The sequence below is a fragment of the Xenopus tropicalis genome, chromosome 9 (assembly GCF_000004195.4).
Source record: "Xenopus tropicalis strain Nigerian chromosome 9, UCB_Xtro_10.0, whole genome shotgun sequence".
Lineage (NCBI taxonomy): Eukaryota > Metazoa > Chordata > Amphibia > Anura > Pipidae > Xenopus > Xenopus tropicalis.
The window spans coordinates 10,197,383-10,220,804 of record NC_030685.2 but is presented as its reverse complement, the minus strand read 5'-3'; the positions used below and the strand labels follow the sequence as shown (position 1 = coordinate 10,220,804).

General features: G+C 39.5%; 1 protein-coding gene across 3 annotated transcripts; it reads right to left on the bottom strand.

Moving 5' to 3' along the window:
* Positions 1–6,817: 6,817 nt before the first annotated feature.
* On the bottom strand, positions 6,818–20,849 carry LOC101733555 (golgin subfamily A member 6-like protein 22). Of its 3 annotated transcripts, XM_012971466.3 has the most exons (13): positions 20,669–20,849; positions 19,482–19,741; positions 18,038–18,229; positions 15,909–15,985; positions 15,485–15,815; positions 13,230–13,436; positions 12,677–12,771; positions 12,544–12,607; positions 12,015–12,095; positions 11,415–11,509; positions 11,276–11,339; positions 9,718–9,864; positions 6,818–7,831 (listed from the first exon to the last, which is right to left on the bottom strand). In XM_012971466.3, exons 1-13 carry the CDS (start codon positions 20,677–20,679, stop codon positions 6,822–6,824), a joined length of 2,634 nt encoding a protein of 877 aa, XP_012826920.2. In that variant the 5' UTR covers positions 20,680–20,849; the 3' UTR covers positions 6,818–6,821. The 3 variants fall into 3 exon arrangements, with proteins under 3 accessions (XP_012826920.2, XP_031749542.1, XP_031749543.1); XM_031893682.1 differs by lacking the exon at positions 12,015–12,095; XM_031893683.1 differs by lacking the exons at positions 11,415–11,509; positions 12,015–12,095; positions 12,544–12,607.
* Positions 20,850–23,422: the final 2,573 nt, after the last annotated feature.

Here is a 23,422-nt window from a genome sequence, read left to right as displayed (position 1 = left end):
CCCACTCTTTGTACTCTATCCTTCAGCCAGTTCTCTATCCAATTACAAATATTATGTTCTAGGCCAATATTCCTTAATTTGATCATTAACCTTCTGTGAGGTACTGTATCAAACGCTTTAGCAAAGTCCAAGTAGATGACATCAACTGCCATTCCAGCATCGAGGTTCCTGCTCACCTCCTCATAAAAGGCGACTAAATTAGTCTGGCAAGATCTGTTACGCATAAAACCATGCTGGCACAAACTAATAGTATTGTGAACTGCAATGTATTCAAGTACCCTATCCCTTATTACCCCTTCCAAAAGTTTTCCTACTACTGATGTCAGACTAACAGGCCTATAGTTTTCAGGCTGAGAACGGGATCCCTTTTTAAATAACGGCACCACATTAGCAAGGGTACTGTTTTATTATTACAGAGAAAAGGGAATCATTTAACCATTAAATAAACCCAATAGGGCTGTTCTGCCCCAATAAGGGGTAATTATATCTTAGTTGGGATCAAGTACAGGTACTGTTTTATTATTACAGAGAAAAGGGAATCATTTAACCATTAAATAAACCCAATAGGGCTGTTCTGCCCCAATAAGGGGTAATTATATCTTAGTTGGGATCAAGTACAGGTACTGTTTTATTATTACAGAGAAAAGGGAATCATTTAACCATTAAATAAACCCAATAGGGCTGTTCTGCCCCAATAAGGGGTAATTATATCTTAGTTGGGATCAAGTACAGGTACTGTTTTATTATTACAGAGAAAAGGGAATCATTTAACCATGAAATAAACCCAATAGGGCTGTTCTGCCCCAATAAGGGGTAATTATATCTTAGTTGGGATCAAGTACAGGTACTGTTTTATTATTACAGAGAAAAGGGAATCATTTAACCATTAAATAAACCCAATAGGGCTGTTCTGCCCCCAATAAGGGGTAATTATATCTTAGTTGGGATCAAGTACAGGTACTGTTTTATTATTACAGAGAAAAGGAAATCATTTTTAAAAATGTGAATGATATGATTAAAATGGAGTCTATGGGAGATGGCCTTTCCGTAATTCTGAACTTTCTGGATAATGGGTTTTCTGGATAAGGGGTCCGATACCTGTACTATGAGCGCATGAAATAGTGCAGTATATTTCTGCTCTCAGGACTCCCACTATTTGGTTTATTTTGATCTCCATAGAGTAATCACTGCTGTCGGACCAAGAACAGAGCTGGAAAACACAGGCCGCTCCCTTTCAGACAAACACCGACCAGAGATATTTCTGTAAGAATTTAGAAATTTCCGTGAATAGAATCTAATGTGAGAGGCGGCAGTGTTGGACTACAGGGGGCGGTTACACTGGAGCCAATACAATGTGGTTAAACCTGCACTTCTTGCTCCCTGAGACATCCCCAAGGCAACACTGGGAGTATTGGAAGCTACCAGATACAGTAAGTTACCAGGCTAGTTTAAAGGGGAAATACAGTATTGTGTGAAAAACAATATTCGCCCAATGAATTATAGTCATCTAAATATGGAAGGAATAACCTTTAAAGGGACACTAAACCCAACTGTAAAGCTGCCCCACTGCGCCCCCTAGTTCTCTATAGAAGTTGATGAAAAACGTAATTACACATGGAAACCAATTCACGAATGAGAATTCTACTGACCCAAAACTTAATTATAGATGCAAGAGAAGTGACCAATGAGAATGCTGATTCCCAGCACTATGTCAGGCCCCTTGCTGGTACCTTACATATAGAGATAATGATGTCATTTTCCCGTCATTATATGGCACAGGAATCAGACATGGGGATAAAGGGACAGACTTGTTCAGTGCTGGGAAACTGTGCTTAATGCTCCCAACTCCAATTGCAGGAACAGAGAACAGGGAGCCAGATTTATACAGATCAGCTGGGATTCTCATTGGAGGATGCTTTTGCATTTTAAAGCAGCCAATCAAGCTTCTCCCAAATTTAAATTGCTTCCACTCCTACAGCTTTGGGGCTACACGCTGAGGAAATTACACTGTCATGGGGTCAACTTGAATGAAAAGATGATATTTATTTGATGCCCAATGGTGCGTGTGGCTATGAACAGCCAATCAGATTTTACCTATTGACTTGGGGGAAATCCAACCTGCTGCCATTCTCACAGTAATAACGCCGGGGTCCCCAAACTTTTCAGAGTTAGGCACCAGGTAACTGCGGTTCAAGGTTAGAAAAAATGGGTGGAGCCACCAACAGCCAATCAGATTTTACCTTTTGACTTTCAATGGGGAAATCCAACCTGCTGCCATTCTCACAGTATTAACACCAGGGTCCCCAAACTCTTCACAGTTGGTCACTCGGGGCCTGCTGTTTCAGGTTTCACAAAGTGTGGGTGGAGCCACCAACAGCCAATCAGATTTCACCTATTGGATTTTGTTGGCTTAATTCCAGGGTTACCATTGGAGTGACTATGTATTCAAGGTTACAAAAAGCCGACAGCCAATCAGATTTCATTCAGTGGCTTTTTCAAACCAACATTGTGCCAAACTGTTTAATGTGTATATATATATATAAATACAGGATTATAAATATATTATTATAAATATAATAGGATTACTTCCATTTGCACCAATGATGTTTTTCTCTCCACAGAAAGAATCTCAGCGATTATGGAGAAGAACGTATTTCATTTAATATGCTTGTGCCTCCCGTGCTTTGGCTAAGTAAGGGCATTGGTTTTACTCTAATATCTCTGATTTTAGTTTGTGAATAAAAATAAAAGATTTTGCAACTCGATCATTACCATTTATAATCAGACTTTCTCTGTTTTCAGAAGCGACTTGATCCAAAAAAAATCAAGAAAAAAGGAGAGAACTGGGAAGCAAATATATTGTACCCATCCCAGTTGGCATTTCAATATACAGGTATAGGACCCATTATCAAGAATGCTCGGGACTAAGGGTATTCCGGATAAAGGGTCTTTCCGTAATTTGGATCTCCATACCTACTAAAAAATCAATAAAACATTAATTAAACCCAATAGGATTGTTCTGCCCCCAAAAAGGGGTAATTATATCTTAGTTGGGATCAAGTACAGGTACTGTTTTATTATTACAGAGAAAAGGGAATCATTTAACCATGAAATAAACCCAATAGGGCTGTTCTGCCCCAATAAGGAGTAATTATATCTTAGTTGGGATCAAGTACAGGTACTGTTTTATTATTACAGAGAAAAGGGAATCATTTAACCATGAAATAAACCCAATAGGGCTGTTCTGCCCCAATAAGGAGTAATTATATCTTAGTTGGGATCAAGTACAGGTACTGTTTTATTATTACAGAGAAAAGGGAATCATTTAACCATGAAATAAACCCAATAGGGCTGTTCTGCCCCCAATAAGGGGTAATTATATCTTAGTTGGGATCAAGTACAGGTACTGTTTTATTATTACAGAGAAAAGGGAATCATTTAACCATGAAATAAACCCAATAGGGCTGTTCTGCCCCCAATAAGGGGTAATTATATCTTAGTTGGGATCAAGTACAGGTACTGTTTTATTATTACAGAGAAAAGGGAATCATTTAACCATGAAATAAACCCAATAGGGCTGTTCTGCCCCCAATAAGGGGTAATTATATCTTAGTTGGGATCAAGTACAGGTACTGTTTTATTATTACAGAGAAAAGGGAATCATTTAACCATGAAATAAACCCAATAGGGCTGTTCTGCCCCCAATAAGGGGTAATTATATCTTAGTTGGGATCAAGTACAGGTACTGTTTTATTACTACAGAGAAAATTCTACGGGAGACGGGCTTTCCGTAATTTGGAGTTTTCTGGATAACGGGTTTCCAGATAAGGGGTCCGATACCTGTAATGTGAATAACCTTATTTTCTTTATCTGAAACAGGTTTCACCAGAAGAAGCCACGGAGACCATCTGCGAGGTGAGCAAAACAGAGAAGCTGCGAGTGTGGAATAACTTCATTTCCCCATGATTATGTGCCTTTAGCATGTTTGTACGCTATACTATGGGAATATCTCTTTCCTCTTCTTCCCTTTGGACACAGACAGGCGCATACACAGTAAAGGGAAAAAGCAGCTTTTCATGTGTAATTGGCTTTTACCCTACTGCGCCTGTACCTGCCAGTGTATGTAGGCTCCCATAGTTGTACTGCCCCCCTACATTATATATATCCGCTTTGCACCCCTATACTGGCACACACAGTCGGCTCTAGCCATGTGCCCTTCCACATACAATTAATAATCCATTTTAAATACAGATTAATGCAACTGCCAAACCCATAAGGTCACTAGAAATAGGTTTGAGCTTTTCCAGCAAAGAGACGAGTTGATCTCCCTGATCTCATTATTCTCTTTTCTCTTAACCAGCAACCAGTTCCACCTACTGGGAACGTTGTCTCTCGAGTAAGTAGCGAGAAATAAATCATTTACAACTGATAAAATAAAAAAGTTGCTTGTTTTTGTATTATGAAATATAAATAACGTATAGAGGCCTGATATCTCTGTCTCTTACGCAGGACAACCCGGAGCAGATTGTGGGGCTTGGAGATAACACCTTCCAAGTAAGTGGGAAAGGCAATAGTGGAAAGTAACTGGTTATTTTGCCCTTTACCAAATACATCATTACAGTAGTGAATGAGTTAATCACACTTTTTTTTTATTCTTTAACCAGGAACAAATAGAAGATCAAACTGGCGCTGATATTCGCCAGGTAAGTTGAAATAAATGGACAAAAAAAAATACAAGGTACAAGTTACAAAAGGTACAAGGTACAAAACCTGCCTTTGTATAAAGAATAATTTCTCTATTTCTCTAAATAGGAGTATTCACCTGAGCCATCTGACTTTTCCAAATTCACATTTATTGATCTCCTAACAAAGTGGCTGCCAAGCTATTTAATTATTGTAGCTAGAGATTTATCAGTAAATGTGATTTTTTTATATAAGAAGAATTGGTAATTATGGCAATCTGGGGTTTACATGTAGAAGAAAAAAATTGCACTGATCTCCCCAGCTGTCCCTCCTCTTAATGCCCCGCCCCATTGGCCGACGCTCAGGAACGGCCAACACTGTCGCTTTGCTCTGTACAATATATATTTGATCCGTATGGGTGCCTATGTAGTTACCCATATGGATATCCTTCTATTCCAATATCATTTTAACACAGTGGGAAAATTATTGACAGATAAGAAAATATTGATGGATTCTTCAGTCATTGCGTCCAAAAAAACTCTTCTTCCTCTTCCCATAGGAAAGCCAGTAAAATAGTTGAAACGTTCCTGTCCAAAATGACTTTTTATATATAGACACAAAAACTGGCAAAAATGTGGGAACTGAACAATTTTTCTATGAGGCAGTGTATAAGGTGTCACCGGGTCTGTTATCCTACAGCAGCCAATCCAGAGTCTGATATCAAACAGTTCAGTCAATGCTGCCTGCTGATTGGCACCTTTACATTCCCTCCTCCTTTGGGATTCCATGTTTATACTTGGCACACTGTTTTATATGGGGTAGTATTTATTATATTCAGTATGAAATAATCCTGTTCATTACTGTTAGTGTGTTGTCCCCAAAAGCTTGTGTAATTGGATCTGCTATTTTTTGCGACCAGTCACTTTCATTTTAGGGCCCTATTTTATTTTTGGTTTTATTATTTTCTAATCTCTGATTTTGTTCTTCCATTTTCTGAGCTTGCTCCTTTATTATCTGATCCTGATTTCCTACTTTCTGAGTTTGTTCTTCCGTTTTCTGAGACAGTTTTCTTACTTTATAATCTTGGTCTTTTATTTTATTATCCTGAGTTTGCCCCTTTATAGGTCCCTGGTAAGGCCTCACCCTGAGTATGGGGGGCAGTTTTGGGCTCCAGTCCTTAAGAAGGATATTAATGAGCTGGAGAGAGTGCAGAGACTGTAACTAAACTGGTAAAGGGGATGGAAGGGTTAAACTATGAGGTGAGACTGTCAGGGTTGGGGTTGTTTTCTCTGGAAAAGAGGCGCTTGCGAGGGGACATGATTACTCTGTACAAGTACATTAGAGGGGATTATAGGCAGATGGGGGATGTTCTTTTTTCCCATAAAAACAATCAACGCACCAGAGGTCACCCCTTTAGATTAGAGGAAAGGAGCTTCCATTTGAAGCAGCGTAGGTGGTTTTTCACGGTGAGGGCAGTGAGGTTGGGGAATGCCCTGCCGGGGGATGTTGGGTAGGGGGTTCCTCACGGTGAGGGCAGTGAGGTTGGGGAATGCCCTGCCGGGGGATGTTGGGTAGGGGGTTCCTCACGGTGAGGGCAGTGAGGTTGGGGAATGCCCTGCCGGGGGATGTTGGGTAGGGAGTTCCTCACTGTGAGGGCAGTGAGGGGGTTGGGGAATGCACTGCCGGGGGATGTTGGGTAGGGGGTTCCTCACGGTGAGGGCAGTGAGGGGGTTGGGGAATGCACTGCCGGGGGATGTTGGGTAGGGGGTTTTTCACGGGGAGGGCAGTGAGGTTATGGAATGCCCTTCCTAGAGATGGGGTAATGGCAGATTCTGTTAATGCCTATAAGAGGGGCCTGGATGAGTTCTTGAACAAGCAGAATATCCAAGGCTATTGTGATACTAATATCTACAGTTAGTACTAGTGGTTGTGTTTATAGTTTATGTATGTGAGTGTACAGATTGGTAGGTGTGGGTTAGGTGTGCTGGGTTTACTTGGATGGGTTGAACTTGATGGACACTGGTCTTTTTTCAACCCTATGTAACTATGTAACTATGAGTTTTCATTTCTTGATTCTTTTCTTCTTTAACTATAAAACTATTAAACATAAAGCCTATGTAATTTGGATCTGCTATTTTTCATGCCCAGTCACATTTTTGGGCCCTATTTTTTTGGGTTTTATGACTTTCTAATCTCTGACTTTGTCCTTCTGTTTTCTGAGCTTGATTCTTTATTTTCTGATCCTGTTTTCCTACTTTCTTAGTTTGTTCTTCTGTTTTCTGACACAGTTCTCTTATTTTGTAATCTTGGTCTTTTATTTTATTATCCTGAGTTCTCATTTCTTGATTCTGTTCTTCTATTTTCCGAGCTTGCTCCTTTATTTTCTGATTCCGTTCTTCAATTTTTTGAAATTGCTCCTTTATTATTTGATCCTGTTTTCCTATTCTCTGATATTGTTCTTGTATTTTCTGAGCTTGCTCCTTTATTATCTGATCTCGTTCTTCAATTTTTTGAACTTGCTCCTTTATTATTTGATCCTGTTTTCCTATTTTCTGATTTTGTTCTTCTATTTTCCGAGATGGTTCTCTTAGAAAATGGTTTTTATTATCCGGAGTTTTCATTTCTTGATTCTGTTCTTCTATTTTCTCAGCTTGTTCTTTAATTATCTGATTTTTCATTTCTATCTCCTGAGCTTGCTTGTTTATTGTATTCTGCAAGTCATTCATTAAATCTTGAATTTGCTGTAATTCATGGATACATTTTTCCTGAATTTCAGAATACATCTTAAAGGTCTTCTGCTGCTTTGCCAAGAGGTTTCCCATATGTTTCATATGTCCATCCAAGTCACACTCAGATGGTTCCATCCTTTCATAATGATTTCTTTTATTTTCAAGTTGATCATAGTCTTGATGTTTGGCTGATTTGTCATACATCAAGCTATTCTCACTCTTTCTCAATTCTTTCTGAGTCAAGCTGTCGGTTGTAATTGACGAACCTTCACACATTTCACTTTCATTGTCTGTTTCATTGATTTCGATTTTTTTAACCAGTGATTTGTCATTGTATTCCAAGCAGTTATGACCAGTATATGTTTCTTTCATCTGCTTTTTTGGGGTATCATTTGAGGATGCAGGGTCCATTTTTTCTGCTGATAAAAGAAAAGAAACCATTGTCAAAATCTACAAGAAAAACATATCAATTGTAAAATAAGTACTAAATGAGTACTACATTTATTTCTAAGAAACAATAAATAAAACTCACTTGTGTGAATGGCAGTCATTTATCAAAAGTTCTGCACAAAAAAGCATAAATGAAAAAAAGTTGTGGAAAAGTTGCACATAAGTTACCATAACTGTGACTTTTCCGTATTGTCACACAAAATCCAGCATCAAAAGATCCTAAAACATCTAAAACCATGAAGCAAAGAAAGATGTTCCAATTGTAAAAGATACATCTGTCATTGACATCTACATGATCTCAACAGGTTCTAGCTGGAGTATTTTTCTATTAAGAATTGTTGCAGTTTTGTCACATAACATATTGCGTTTTCACGTGACGTTTTCAGGTTTTCAACCTGAAAAAATCCCAACCTGAAAAAGTCACGGTTTACTAAATGCCCCCTTAAAGAAGAAGAAGAAGGATAGGCATTTTATTGCCAATAGATTAGCCACAATATTGCAAGCTAAAACGCTATATTTATTCTGCAGAAAGCTTTACCATACCTGAGTAACAGCCCTAGAAGCTCCCTCTGTTTGTTCAAGATAGCAGCTGCCATTTTAGCTTGGTCTCAGTAGCTTCTGTGCTGCAGCTCTAGCTGCTGGTAGCTCAGATTACACAGCACAGTTGGGAGGGGGAGCAAATTCTCATGGGAGGGGGAGCAGGAGAAGGGAAGGGGATAGGAGCAAACTGAGCAGACTTGTGCCCATGCCCTGAAGATTTTTTCTGAGAGCAGGTCTGATACTGAAGAACATGTGTACAAAAAAGAAGAAAATAAATCCTGTGTTTCTTTTGATAGAGGACTCCTCTGTCAGTGCTTATGGCTGTATTTACATAGACCTTACTTAGTTTTTACCTTTCCGTCTCCTTTAAATGTAAACGATGTAGAATCACTTGCCACTGATGCAAAGAGCAATATGTTAACATTAAATATCAATAGGTTTATGTCTTGGGGATGATAGCTGAATGTGTCAGGCAGAGACTATTGCGCAATAGTGTGTAGCATAATGCCAAATTTGCTTCCCAGTTGGCACAAACCACAGTAACCTCTACAGTAATAAAGTCAGTAATTGTTGGCTGCTCCAATTACAGTATTCTCTCAGGCCAGGAGATAAGTGTTTCTTCTCTGGTGTTATAAGGTGTTGGTTTCTCTCTAGGTCTCTTTCTAGGCTTATCAGGAAGAGATTATTTATGTGGTAATAAACTAAATGCTTTCAATTGTACACAACTTTAGCCTGGGTTTTATGGCTGCTGAGAAGCAAGGGGTACAACAGCTCTATAATATTGTCTTCAGACACATCGGGACTTTGCCCCACCCCCAAAATTAGAGCAAGGCATCTTCTAAACAGCATAATAATGCATTCCGGTTAGACTTTCGGGACTGAAGTTGATCATATCATACTCCATCATACTAAGGGCCAAACTAACGCAAATTAAGGCAAAAAAAAAGGTTGATTATTTTCAACTTCGATTTTTCCAAATTCAAATTCATTTGAGATTTATCAATTGAAAAAATGTTTAAAAAAATTCTAATGAAACAATTTAGCAGCTAAAAGTATAAAACAATAGGATATGGATTTCCAACATATCAAGCTATTATATATATATATATATATTTATTTGTTTTTTAAAAATGTGTTTTTAATGAATTAATAGGAGTTTTCCTATTATTTGCAATTATGCTAGTGGCCAATAAAAAGAAAAAAGAATTGTTCAAACTCCCAATCAAATTTTGCTTGCCTAAATTATACTTACAGTGTATTATTTTTTCAAATAAAACGATTTTATTACTATTTATAAACATTTTGGCATACATACCACTCTCTATTATAAAAGTTCTTATTCTCTCCAGTTTTCTCTGTACAGTCTCAGAACAGTCTCTCTTTTCTTCCACAGTGAACCAAATCAGGTCCTGGGCCAGTTCCTCAATGCTGAGCTGTCGCCGTAGGGTTTCTCCTGCAGCTCCTGCAATTTAGGGGGCACATTTACTAACCCACGAACGGGCCGAATGTGTCCGATTGCGTTTTTTTCGTAATGATCGGTAATTTTGCGATTTTTTTCGGCGTCTTTACGACTTTTTCGTATTTTTTGCGATTTTTTCGGCGTCTTTTACGATTTTTGCGTACAAATGCGAGTTTTTCGGCGTCTTTACGATTTTTGCTTAAAAACGCGAGTTTTTCGTAGCCATTACGAAAGTTGCGCAAAGTCGCGATTTTTTCGTAGCGTTAAAACTTGCACGAAACGTCGCGCCTTTTAAGTTTTAACGCTACGAAAAAGGCGCGACTTTGCGCGCAAGTGTTAACGCTACGAAAAAATCGTGACTTTGCGCAACTTTCGTAATGGCTACGAAAAACTCGCGTTTTTACGCAAAAATCGTAAAGACGCCGAAAAAATCGCAAAAAATACAAAAAAGTCGCAAAATGTTCGTTTCCAATCGGAATTTTTCCAATTCGGATTCGAAATCGTGTCTTAGTAAATCAGCCCCTTGGAATTAGAATCATTAAACCATGTGAATAAAGGGAAACTATACCCCCAAACAATGTAGGTCTCTGTAAAAATATATTGTATAAACAGCTCATATGTAAAACCCTGCTTCATCTAAATAAACCATTTTCATATAAATATACTATTTTAGTAGTATGTGCCATTGGGTAATCCTAAATAGGAAACTGCCATTTTAAGTACTAAGGGCCGCCCCCGGGATCATAGGATTCACAGTGCACACAAACAAGCCAAGGCACACATACATGCTAGGCCCCATCAGCCAATGAATGGGCAGAGTTCTGCCTTTTGCTCCCACGCTACTTCCCACGATACCTAAGCTTGAATGAATTCCGAAATGGTCGTCGTTTTTGCAAAAAATACGGCTTTTTTGTGGAATTTAACGAAAAAGTTGTACTATTTTAACGATATTATCGGGGTCAATACCAAAAGTTCTAACAATTAGAAAAAATACAAATTTTTCTCATTTGTGCTTTAATGAATGGGCCCGCCCCTAGGTTTGCCCAGGTGCAGTAACCCATAGCAACAAAACCTATTGAAAAGCTAATATCTTATTGGTTGCTATGGGGAACCGCACCTGAGATAATGTAGTGCCTTTTATTATATTGGGGTAAGACTCATCATTAAGGCAAGATCATATTTGCACAAACACAACAAAGTAAAGGCGGCAATACAGACAATGTTAGGCAAGAAATAGATTTTCTGTGCTATTAATGGATATTTAGATATTTTGTGCAAAATGCTACCAGATTTCACCTCCACTTTATTAAGAAACTGCCCCATAAAATAAACTAGAGTTACCATTGCCCACTTGTATTCCCTACTTGCCCCACTCACTGAGTGAGCACTTTCAGTCCTACTGGTTGGTACTCACCTTCTGTAGTCTGAGGGCCGCCATCTTTGCTCTCCATTTCCTTTCCCATGACCTCTGATTCCCTCTAGAGGAAGAGAGTCACATTAGCCCCATTCCCATGAGTCTCAGCCAATCAGTCAGTGCTCCCAGTGTTACTCACTTGGTCTCTTGTTCCTGGTTGAAATTCTCCCCTCCTGTCCTGACAGTCCTGTTGTCTCTCTTCTGCCGTCTCTGTGGGGGTCGGATCTGCAGCTCCTGCAATTTAGGAATTAGAATCATTAAACCATGTGATTAAAGGAAAACTATACCCCCCAACAATGTAGGTCTCTATAATAATATATTGCATAAACCTGCTGCCATTGGGTAATCCTAAATAGGAAACTGCCATTTTAAGTACTAAGGGCCGCCCCCTGGGATCATGGGATTCACAGTGCACACAAACAAGCCAAGGCACACATACATGCTAGGCCCCATCAGCCAATGAATGAATGAGTTCTGCCTTTTGCTCCCACACTACTTCCTGTTACAGTTAGAGCTGCATCACTTCCTGTCAGCTGATCTCTGAGGGAGCACACAGCCCATCACTAAATGGCGGCTCAAGGGAAAGGATGTAAAAGGGCAATATTTACTGATATATATATTCCAGTTTGGGGAGAATCTTTAATAGGCCACTTAATATGATATAAACTATCTGTTGGTTACGTATTCATTCTGGGGGTGTAGTTTTCCTTTAAGTAGGGACTGCATGAGTAGACCTTACCCTGAGATACAGTATTTATACGGTCTGCCTCGGCCCTGGCTCCTTTAGGCTCAGTGGCACAGCTGCTGCCCATGTTTGGCCCTATGTAAGAAAAGAGGAATGCCAGGAATTGCCCAGGTGCTGTAACCTATAGCAACATGAACGCTAACATGTTATTGGTTGCTATGGGTTATTGCAGCTTGGAAAATGAAGTGCCTTTTATTACATATAAGGGAAGGAGTCATTAAAGCAAGATTTGCACAACTATACAATATTTATAAGACTTATATTTATATTTATATATAAGACTTGGCAATAAATACGATTTGTATTATTTTAGGCAAAATATAGGATTTTGCATATTTATTCATTTCTTTTTTATTTCTGTGTTATGAAGTTTCAAAGGCCATTTATACCTCTGCCTCTCACTCTAGTCACTGCCTACTGACCATTAGGCATGCATACAAGCTAACCAATCACAGTCCTGTCTGTCTGCTTCCCATAAAACGACAGCCCTGCTCATGGGGGCTACAAGCTGCTTGGTACTCACCTTCTGTAGGCTGAAGGCCGCCATCTTTCCTTTGCATTTCCTTTCCCATGACCTCCAGTTCACTCTAAGGGAAGAGAGAGTCACATTAGCCACGTTCCCATGAGTCTCTCCCAGTGCTACCAGTTTTACTCACTTGGTCTCTTGTTCCTGGTTGAAGTTCTCCCCTCCTGTCCTGACAGTCCTGTTGTCTCTCTTCTGCCTTCTCTGTGGGGGTCGGATCTGCAGCTCCTGCCGAAACACCAAAGCAATTTATCTTCTGAAGGCATCTGAGCTACGTTTTGGGATTGACTGTTAAAATATTTGCCTGAACTGCTTCACCTGTTTCCCTCAAGCTCCTGTTTAAAGTGAGAAGATCTGCTTACGTAGAAATGAACCCTATTTGGGCTAATATAAGGTCACATTAAGCAAGGAAGCCCTGCTCAACATTCAGAACTTTGGTCACCTAATGAGATAATGAGGCTGATGTGGTCCTCAACCAATGGGATTTTTTAAAGCTGCCTGATAGACATACTGTAGCTAGGAGAGCATCATGCATGGGTCAGCAAGTTACCAAGGGGATGAATTATCAGCATATACAGAGCCAGCTTTACTGACAGGAATGTATTAATCCTTTACCAATAAGCCAGTATTCCTACCCCCTCATGAAGCCAAAGCAGAAGTTCTGAGAAGATAAAATATAAACTTACTGCAATTCTCTATGGTTTCTCTGAGTTCTCTGATTTTATCCTGCATGGCAGATGTGAATATTCCACATTTCTTTTCTCGTTCACTGAAGAAGAAGGCTTCCTGGGAGTACTGCCCAATGCTCAGCTGATTTTGAAGGACCATACTCTTTGTCTTCTCAAGACTGCTTTCCAGCAAATCATCAATTACCACAATAATTTTTTCACGACCTACAAACCAATAAAATTATATAGATATTGCAACAAACAGCAGAGATAAATACACCAGTAGCCTAAGTTCTCTAGTTGCATTGTAGACCTACCTGCCCCGCCCCTGGCCACACCTCTGTTTCACCCCAAACCCATTCTGCCCTCACTCCTTGTTGGCCCTCCCTACATCACAGCTTCTGAGGATTTCTGGTGACCTTTCTATTCATTTCAATGTAGCAGGTAAGGGAGAATTCAGGTGCAAATTACTGGCAGTGGGTGACAGGCCTTTTACAGTGGGTGACTGGGTGAAGGTGGGTCAAATCAGGGCAACTCCTGAAAAATACAGGTGAGTTGGCATTTTTCAGTGTGCTGGATAGGGATGTAGCGAACATCGCCAAAAATGTTCGCAGACCCGTTCGCGGACTTTCGGCAAAACTCGCGAATATTTGCGAACTTTGCGAACCCCATAGACTTCAATGAGAAGGCGAACTTTAAAACCTAGAAAAGCCATTTCTGGCCAGAAAACTGATTTTAAAGTTGTTTAAAGGGTGCCACGACCTGGACAGTGGCATGCAGGAGGGGGATCAAGCAAAAATTTCTCTGAAAAATACTTTGTAAAAAAAACGCCAAAAAAAAAAAACCGCCAAAAAATAACGCCAAAAAAAAAACGCAAGCTATTCCTATGTATACGCAAACCCAAAATGGCGAACATCACCAAAAGTTCGCGAATTTCCGCGTTCGCGAACACCCGATGTTCGCGCAAATTAGTTCGCCGGCAAACAGTTCGCTACATCTCTAGTGCTGGATACATATGTACATTCTTCTTCCACATTCCTAGTTCCAGCCCTTCTACAAGGTGGGCCAAGGAGGGAAACCTAAGCATGCGTTGGTGGTCAACAAGTGGGGGGGGGGGGTTGGGGCTAAATCTGATTCCTGCTAAAGGCTTGTGAAATTCAGTTCCAAATGTAGTATTTAAGAGTGATGAAAATGCTCAATGTTTATATGAAAAACAATAAGAACAGCTTGAGGAGCCTTTACCTGAAAACCCAGTTTAAGCACAAACAAAATCACTAAATCACTGGTCTCAGTTTGTGTGTTAGGCCTCAAATATCCAGCATAGATTATAGGTACGGGCAAGTTGATTTCCCAGTAAGAATCAGAGAATGAATACAATAAGTTTGGTCAGGTCACTAAATAGGTTAGATCCACACCAACCACAGTAGGGTTAGAGTAGAACTAAAGCCTGGCAAAGCATTAGGCTAGACTTAGGGGCCAAGTTACCAACCATTGATTTTGTTTTTTAAAGTCGAATGACATTTTTAACTTTGATTTTTCCGAGATTTACTATGCGTCTAAACGGCTAAAAATCCGAATTCGACAAATTCGCCAGATTAAACTTGCCCAGCTCATGTAGAAGTCAATGGCAATGGTCCCTTTCCTTGAAGTTCTCTCTTTTGACTCAAAACTTTACAGAATTTGATTTTTTGATGCTGAGTTTTGTCCAAAAACTCAGCTTTTTCGAATTGTCGCGGTCGCTTTTCGGCAATTCGAAAAAGTTGATTTTTTGGTCTTTTTTGTGACTTTTCTTGATGCGACCTTTATTAGTAAATGTTATACATTCGGGGAAAATGTGTTTAGATAAATTTGAAAATGTAAAAAAATTGGGAAATTATGGAGTTTTAGTAAATCTGCCCCCTAAATTTAGATTCAAGAAACTCTTGGCAAAAAAAATCAATAATGCTATTTTGAAGTTGTTTTTTTGATTCCAGTTTTTTTTAAAATAAATGCTAGTGATTTCCAGAGTATAATCTTGATTTTTTTTTTCCATAAACAATTTTTTAGAAAAAAACTAAAATTCAAATTTTAATAAATACGTAAAATTACTGTTTTTACGTAATAGACTACTGCGTTTCAGAGACACTCATACAACATTTCAATGACCCCCAACTGCCCATAATATGGAATAAAGTGTTGGACATGACAGGTAAGAGAGTCACATATTAAAGTAACAAGACAAATACTATAAGTCTGGATATCTGAGAGGCTTTCATGGTGGAACCAACACTTACCAAGGCGATGATATAAATCTCTCAGCTCTTTGTCGTATATGGAATCTGTAACATCGGTGATATTTATCCGCCCAAATTTGAGGGTATGATAGAGAATGGCAAACGTGCAGTTATTAATGTTGGATAAAAACTGTGAATAGTTATTGGATAGTTCCACCGCATGGACCTCCTTCACTAGGCCCCCAAAGTCTTTGCTTCGCAGAAGATCCAAGAGCCAAGTGTAACTACTCTTTGCAGCCCTGGAGAAGACCTTGACCGAATGCTTTTGAGAACAAGGAATGTCCGGCTTTGTATTCTTCCTTCTGGGCGGTTCATCCACACGTCCTCGTACCTAAAATATGAAGCACATAGACTTTTTTCCAGTGCCTTTCCCCCTTTTGGTGGTAGATACTACAAGCACCCCATCATCATTGGGCTGACTTACCAGTTGTGATCTTTTGGATGGAGGGTTGGAGGGAATTGTTATAACGTCCTGGGACATTTTTTCTGATGGTTTCTTCTCTGATAAATACAATGAACAAAGAAAGGTACATTTGATTAGTGTAGTGTAACGATTAATGTTATTAAGCAGTGAATAAACACCAGCAACATATATTAAACTAAATGCAACATTGACTCTCCATAGAGAAACATCACTTGGGCACAACATACCCTTGTACTGGCAGCCTTTAGTTTGCTTTAGTTCTGTGTGTATAGGTAACAAGCAGGGCTGGCCTTAGGCCAATTAGCCCTATTGCACCCAACAGGGCCCCTCAGCAGGAATAAGCACATAACTCCAGCCCGCCCCCAACAATGATTGGCCAATAATGATGCTATGTGTACTGCACAAAGTGGGCACTGCATTCATATTGCTATCCCAGGGTACCCACTGTCTGTCATGGTGTATAGCATCTCACACTGTATATAGAATGCTTGGTCAGTGCCCAGTGCTTGGGGGCCCCATTGTGCCATGGAATGTTGGGGACCAATGGAACAAGAGAAAGAGAGAGAGCTGAAAAGGCAAGCTTACAACATCAGTCACAGAACGAGAGTCAGGGACTATTTGCCCACCCAGCCCTGGAACCCTGTGCCAGCTGGCAACACCTAAGGGCCCATTCATTAAACTTCATTAAAAATTTTAAAAATTTAAACTTTTTAAATTTTAAAAATTTAAACTTTAAAAATTCATTAAGTTGTTTTGAGAAAAAATTGTATTTTTTCTAACTTATGGAACTTTTTGTAATGTCCATGATAATTTTGTTAAAATTCCACAACTTTTTAGTGGTTTTCGTTTACTTCCACAGAAAAATTGTATTTTTCGCAAAGACTATGACCATTTCGGAATTCATTCAAGCTTGGGTATCGTGACTATCTTTTGGCCAAGTTGTCTCGGCAGAGTGCCATTGAGTCCTATGGGAGGCTTCCAAAATCGTGGATTGAACTTTCAAAGTCAGAAAGGTTTTTGCACCGTTTACAAACGTTCGGATTTGAAAATTTTGTGACTTTTGGAACGAAATTGAATTTTCGTCACATTTTCGAACATCAGAAATTATCGTGGTGACTCCAATTTTTTTGCATATCGTGATTTTAACCACAAAAAAATTGTGGTTTAATGAATGGGCCCCTAAGTGTAGGTGGCACTGCCAAAATGGTCTCAATTGGGTCCCGCAGTTAATAAGACCGGCCCTGGGAACAAGAGGCAACCAAGTGAATTTTGAATATTGTCAACTGTTAAATCATCTACAAGGAGACAAAAATATATTACAGGTATAGGACCCGTTATCCAGAATGCTCAGGACCAAGGGTATTCCGCATAAGGATTGTTCTGCCCCCAATAAGGGGTAATTATATCTTAGTTGGGATCAAGTACAGGTACTGTTTTATTATTACAGAGAAAAGGGAATCATTTAACCATGAAATAAACCCAATAGGACTGTTCTGCCCCCAATAAGGGGTAATTATATCTTAGTTGGGATCAAGTACAGGTACTGTTTTATTATTACAGAGAAAAGGTAATCATTTAACCATTAAATAAACCCAATAGGGCTGTTCTGCCCCAATAAGGGGTAATTATATCTTAGTTGGGATCAAGTACAGGTACTGTTTTATTATTACAGAGAAAAGGTAATCATTTAACCATTAAATAAACCCAATAGGGCTGTTCTGCCCCAATAAGGGGTAATTATATCTTAGTTGGGATCAAGTACAGGTACTGTTTTATTATTACAGAGAAAAGGCAATCATTTAACCATTAAATAAACCCAATAGGGCTGTTCTGCCCCAATAAGGGGTAATTATATCTTAGTTGGGATCAAGTACAGGTACTGTTTTATTATTACAGAGAAAAGGTAATCATTTAACCATTAAATAAACCCAATAGGGCTGTTCTGCCCCAATAAGGGGTAATTATATCTTAGTTGGGATCAAGTACAGGTACTGTTTTATTATTAAAGAGAAAAAGGAAATCAGTTTCAAAATTCTGAATTATTTCATTAAAATGGAGTCTATGGGAGACGGGCTTTCCGTAATTCGGAGCTTTCTGGATAACGGGTTTCCGGATAAGGGATCCCATACCTGTACCACCTTTCAGAAACTGAGCTACAGTATCAATTTCATTTAGGAACACAGAGTCCTTGTCCTCCTTTGGAACCAGGAATTGCAGGCCGGAACAGAGTGCAATCAGGGGCTGAGCGAGTAAAATTCCCTTCTTTTCTTCCTCATCAGTGAACTCAACATCATCCAGTACGACGAGAACTTTGTTTGGGCCTGTGAGACATTGGAGAGAAAGGAGACTTCATGAAATGAAATGAAATGTAAAAAAATGAATTAACGTCACTGAAACTGGGATTTCAAATCTAGTGTCGACAGGTAATTGGAATTCAGTGGTGCTTATTTGATAAAAGAAACATAGAGGGTCGATTATGATGACCATTGTTTACCACCGTTTCCCAGCACTGAACAAGTCTGTCCCTTTATCCCCATGTCTGATTCCTGTGCCATATAATGACGGGAAAATTACATCATTATCTCTATATGTAAGGTACCAGCAAGGGGCCTGACACAGTGCTGGGAATCAGCATTCTCATTGGTCACTTCTCTTGCATCTATAATTAAGTTTTCAGTCAGTAGAATTCTCATTGGTGAATTGGTTTCCATGTGTAATTACGTTTTTCATCAACTTCTATAGAGAACTAGGGGGCGCAGTGGGGCAGCTTTACGGTTGGGTTTAGTGTCCCTTTAATAATGTGTAGGTAAGTTAACTAAATCTGTACCCCAACAAGTAGCACCCTTGGTTAGGGGAACGTTCAACTCATGAAGATAAAAGTTAGTGCGGGTTTGTGAGTGAGAGTCCAACCAAGGGACAGAGCCCGCCTCAGTTTACGGACAAAAGATGTAACTTTTGCATTAATTTCCTAGACCAAAGTCACCATAATTTATATAGTGCCCCTTAATTATTCATCACTTTAAAGAATATTTGAACAAACATGGAACTTTAACAAACAACAGGCCCAGATTTGTGGCGAGGCCACAAAGGCCCGGGCCTAGGGCGGCACAAACTTAGGGGCAACATACTGCCCCGCCGCAGCACAATTTTTAAATTTTGCTCCCATATGAAGCAATGGGGACCTCTCCCCACTGCTCCGTATGGGACCTCGCAGGGGGAGGGGCGCAGAATGGGGGCGGCCTTGGGGTGCCCCCATTAAAAATCCGGCACTGACAAACAAGGTCACAAGAGGTTACAATCTAAAGGGTTAGAGTTGTACAGTTTAAAGGTACATTGGACCTATCAACCCTTTACCCCCCATAAGAGTTTGGGGAACAACTGGCAACTGTTGGAGAGAACTGGTGCTTATCTTTACAGTATGGGCTCTTCGTGTGATCATGGGCCATACGATTTCCTCAATGTGTTCTCTAAACTATACATGATTAAAGAAAAGAAAACAGAGTTATGCTATGAGTTATGCTATGTATGGTGCAATAGCAGGGGTTTGGGGCAATAGGATAAGTGGGTTCTTACCATGATGTTGGGATAAGTAGAGGAGTTCTTCATTATAGAGGGCGCTTCCTGTATCAGTGATGTTAAGCCGCCCATATTTCGCACTGTGATATAAGATCACCAATGAACATCTGTCCACCTCCTCCCTCCACGTGTGTGCGCCCACTGTAATATATCTCACACTGGCGATAAGCTCACTGAAAATATTGTTGAGCAGCTCCATTAACCAGTCCAGCTCAGTTCTAGAGCTCCAGGATGTGATTCCCACAATCTGTTTTCGGCTGTAAGGAAGAAAAGACCTTATATTTAGCATTGCTCCAGCACAAAGGCATAGAGTAGCTCACCTCCCTGCATTAAGGAAGATAGTTTCATTCTAAACAACTTATTATTTGGCTGTATATATTCTCTGCACTGCTGGTCCTGACTCCTGAAACCATGCAGTGCATGGATTGACCACCTGGAGGACAACTAGTTTCTACCACATCGTTTTAAAGGGGATGTAAACCAAGTCATAACACTGTCTTACTGCACCCCATAATTTTGCTATAGAAGTTGTCAAAAAACGTAATTATAGATGCAAGAGAAGTGACCAATGAGAAGGCTGATTCCCAGCACTGTGTCAGGCCCCTTGCTGGTACCTTACATATAGAGATAATGATGTAATTTTCCCGTCATTATATGGCACAGGAATCAGACATGGGGATAAAGGGACAGACTTGTTCAGTGCTGGGAAACTGTGCTTAATGCTCCCAACTCCAATTGCAGGAACAGAGAACAGGGAGCCAGATTTATACAGATCAGCTGGGATTCTCATTGGAGGATTCTTTTGCATTTCAATGCTGCCAATGCGGGCCCTAGAGAGCTGGGAAAGTTTTATTGTGCAATATTGCTTTAAGAATACAACCCTGATGTTGCTGGACTACAGCTCCCAGCATGCCTCACCCTTCATTATATGTTACATTATTCTGGGATTTGTAGTCCAGCAACAGCTGAGTAACGTTTGGTTGAGCCGCGCTGTGCAGCAGGGTTTAGGGTTAAATTACCTTTTCAGCTATGGGGCCCGTAATACCTACAGTACAGACAGTACTAAATCCCAAGGCAGAACAAACCCCGGGGGCCTATAATACTTACAGTAATAACCCCAGTGAATCCCAACTCATGGGCCTGTGATACCAACACCACTAACAGCCCCGACAGCTCACACTTACCTTGAGTCCATACTCAATCTGTGCCGCCGGGTTCCCTCAGAGTATAAATGTATTTCTATATTACGTTTCCTCCTGTCTGCGCTTCCTTCTCATTGTGTCAGTGTGGCCTGAGCTGCCGGGAACATCTGTCCCACTTTCACTTTCATTCTCTATGAGGACGTTGGGTTGGGCTGCTCGTACTTTCCGTGTTTGTGCAACTGTCTCTTGCAGGGAACATTCATTTATCTAGATTCCAATATGGGGTAAAGGGAGGGCTGTTCCCTTAATCCAACTGGGTGTAACGCTCAGTGCTCTGTTTTATTATTACAGAGAAAAGGGAATCATTTAACCATTAAATAAACCCAATAGGGCTGTTCTGCCCCAATAAGGGGTAATTATATCTTAGTTGGGATCAAGTACAGGTACTGTTTTATTATTACAGAGAAAAGGGAATCATTTAACCATTAAATAAACCCAATAGGGCTGTTCTGCCCCAATAAGGGGTAATTATATCTTAGTTGGGATCAAGTACAGGTACTGTTTTATTATTACAGAGAAAAGGGAATCATTTAACCATTAAATAAACCCAATAGGGCTGTTCTGCCCCAATAAGGGGTAATTATATCTTAGTTGGGATCAAGTACAGGTACTGTTTTATTATTACAGAGAAAAGGGAATCATTTAACCATGAAATAAACCCAATAGGGCTGTTCTGCCCCAATAAGGGGTAATTATATCTTAGTTGGGATCAAGTACAGGTACTGTTTTATTATTACAGAGAAAAGGGAATCATTTAACCATGAAATAAACCCAATAGGGCTGTTCTGCCCCAATAAGGGGTAATTATATCTTAGTTGGGATCAAGTACAGGTACTGTTTTATTATTACAGAGAAAAGGGAATCATTTAACCATTAAATAAACCCAATAGGGCTGTTCTGCCCCCAATAAGGGGTAATTATATCTTAGTTGGGATCAAGTACAGGTACTGTTTTATTATTACAGAGAAAAGGGAATCATTTAACCATTAAATAAACCCAATAGGGCTGTTCTGCCCCCAATAAGGGGTAATTATATCTTAGTTGGGATCAAGTACAGGTACTGTTTTATTATTACAGAGAAAAGGGAATCATTTAACCATTAAATAAACCCAATAGGGCTGTTCTGCCCCAATAAGGGGTAATTACATCTTAGTTGGGATCAAGTACAGGTACTGTTTTATTATTACAGAGAAAAGGTAATCATTTAACCATTAAATAAACCCAATAGGGCTGTTCTGCCCCAATAAGGGGTAATTATATCTTAGTTGGGATCAAGTACAGGTACTGTTTTATTATTACAGAGAAAAGGGAATCATTTAACCATTAAATAAACCCAATAGGGCTGTTCTGCCCCAATAAGGGGTAATTATATCTTAGTTGGGATCAAGTACAGGTACTGTATTATTATTACAGAGAAAAGGGAATCATTTAACCATTAAATAAACCCAATAGGGCTGTTCTGCCCCCAATAAGGGGTAATTATATCTTAGTTGGGATCAAGTACAGGTACTGTTTTATTATTACAGAGAAAAGGGAATCATTTAACCATTAAATAAACCCAATAGGACTGTTCTGCCCCCAATAAGGGGTAATTATATCTTAGTTGGGATCAAGTACAGGTACTGTTTTATTATTACAGAGAAAAGGGAATCATTTAACCATGAAATAAACCCAATAGGGCTGTTCTGCCCCAATAAGGGGTAATTATATCTTAGTTGGGATCAAGTACAGGTACTGTTTTATTATTACAGAGAAAAGGGAATCATTTAACCATGAAATAAACCCAATAGGGCTGTTCTGCCCCAATAAGGGGTAATTATATCTTAGTTGGGATCAAGTACAGGTACGATTTTATTATTACAGAGAAAAAGGAAATAATTTATAAAAATTAAAATGTATAAACATTATTTGCTTATAATGGAGTCTATGGGAGATGGGCTTTCTGTAATTCAGAAGTTTCTGGATAACGGGTCCTATACCTGTATAATAAAAGCCCTGTTCATTTAGACATGAAAATCAACTTCTCCCATACATCATACACACGGAGTGGGGGATGTGAAGTGCTAGTTCTTCTTTCTATTGAAACATTGAACACAGGGAATAGTAACACTTCAATTTATAAGATATTCCTTGTGTTTTGCCACAGAAGATTCTTTCCAATTGACCAATATTCCATTCCTTTGGGGCAGATCAGTGGCTCCTTTCTACCGCCTCTCCCCAAAATACTGGGACTGAGTATACAGAGTGGCTCCTCACTGAGGGAATTGTGTGCATACTGGGTTCCTTCCGGGCTACCAACAAGGAGGGATTTACTATGAGACAAAAAGGCTAAAAATCTGAATCCTACAATACACCGGCTAAAACTTGTCCAATTCATGTAGAAGCCAATGGCGGAGGTCCCTTCCCTTTTCTGGAAGATCCTTCTTTTTTATCGAAACTTTAGAAGTTTCGGATTTTTGCTGCTGCTTTTTTTGTGTGACAATTCCATAAATCTGAGTTTTTCTGATTTTTTTAGTAAATGTTAGTCATTCAAGGAAATATATAATATAATTCTAATGGACCAACAACACCTTGTTATTTTACCCTGAGTAACAATTATATACCCAAAAGCTCTCATATATATGTTTTTAGCAAAATAGTAAAAAGTCTACCCAAGTAAAACAAATGGTCCAGGTGCTCCAACCCCAAAACCCCCAGCTCCAGGGAACGGACAAACTGTTAGACTTCAAAACTAGT

Excerpts from the sequence above, each read along its gene's own strand:
- LOC101733555 (XM_012971466.3), bottom strand. Across the intron at positions 15,986-18,037 it reads GTTTCTGAAAGGTGGTACAG|AGAAGAAACCATCAGAAAAA; the intron begins GTATGGGATCCC and ends TGTATTTATCAG. Across the intron at positions 12,608-12,676 it reads AACCAGGAACAAGAGACCAA|AGTGAACTGGAGGTCATGGG; the intron begins GTGAGTAAAACT and ends CTCTTCCCTTAG.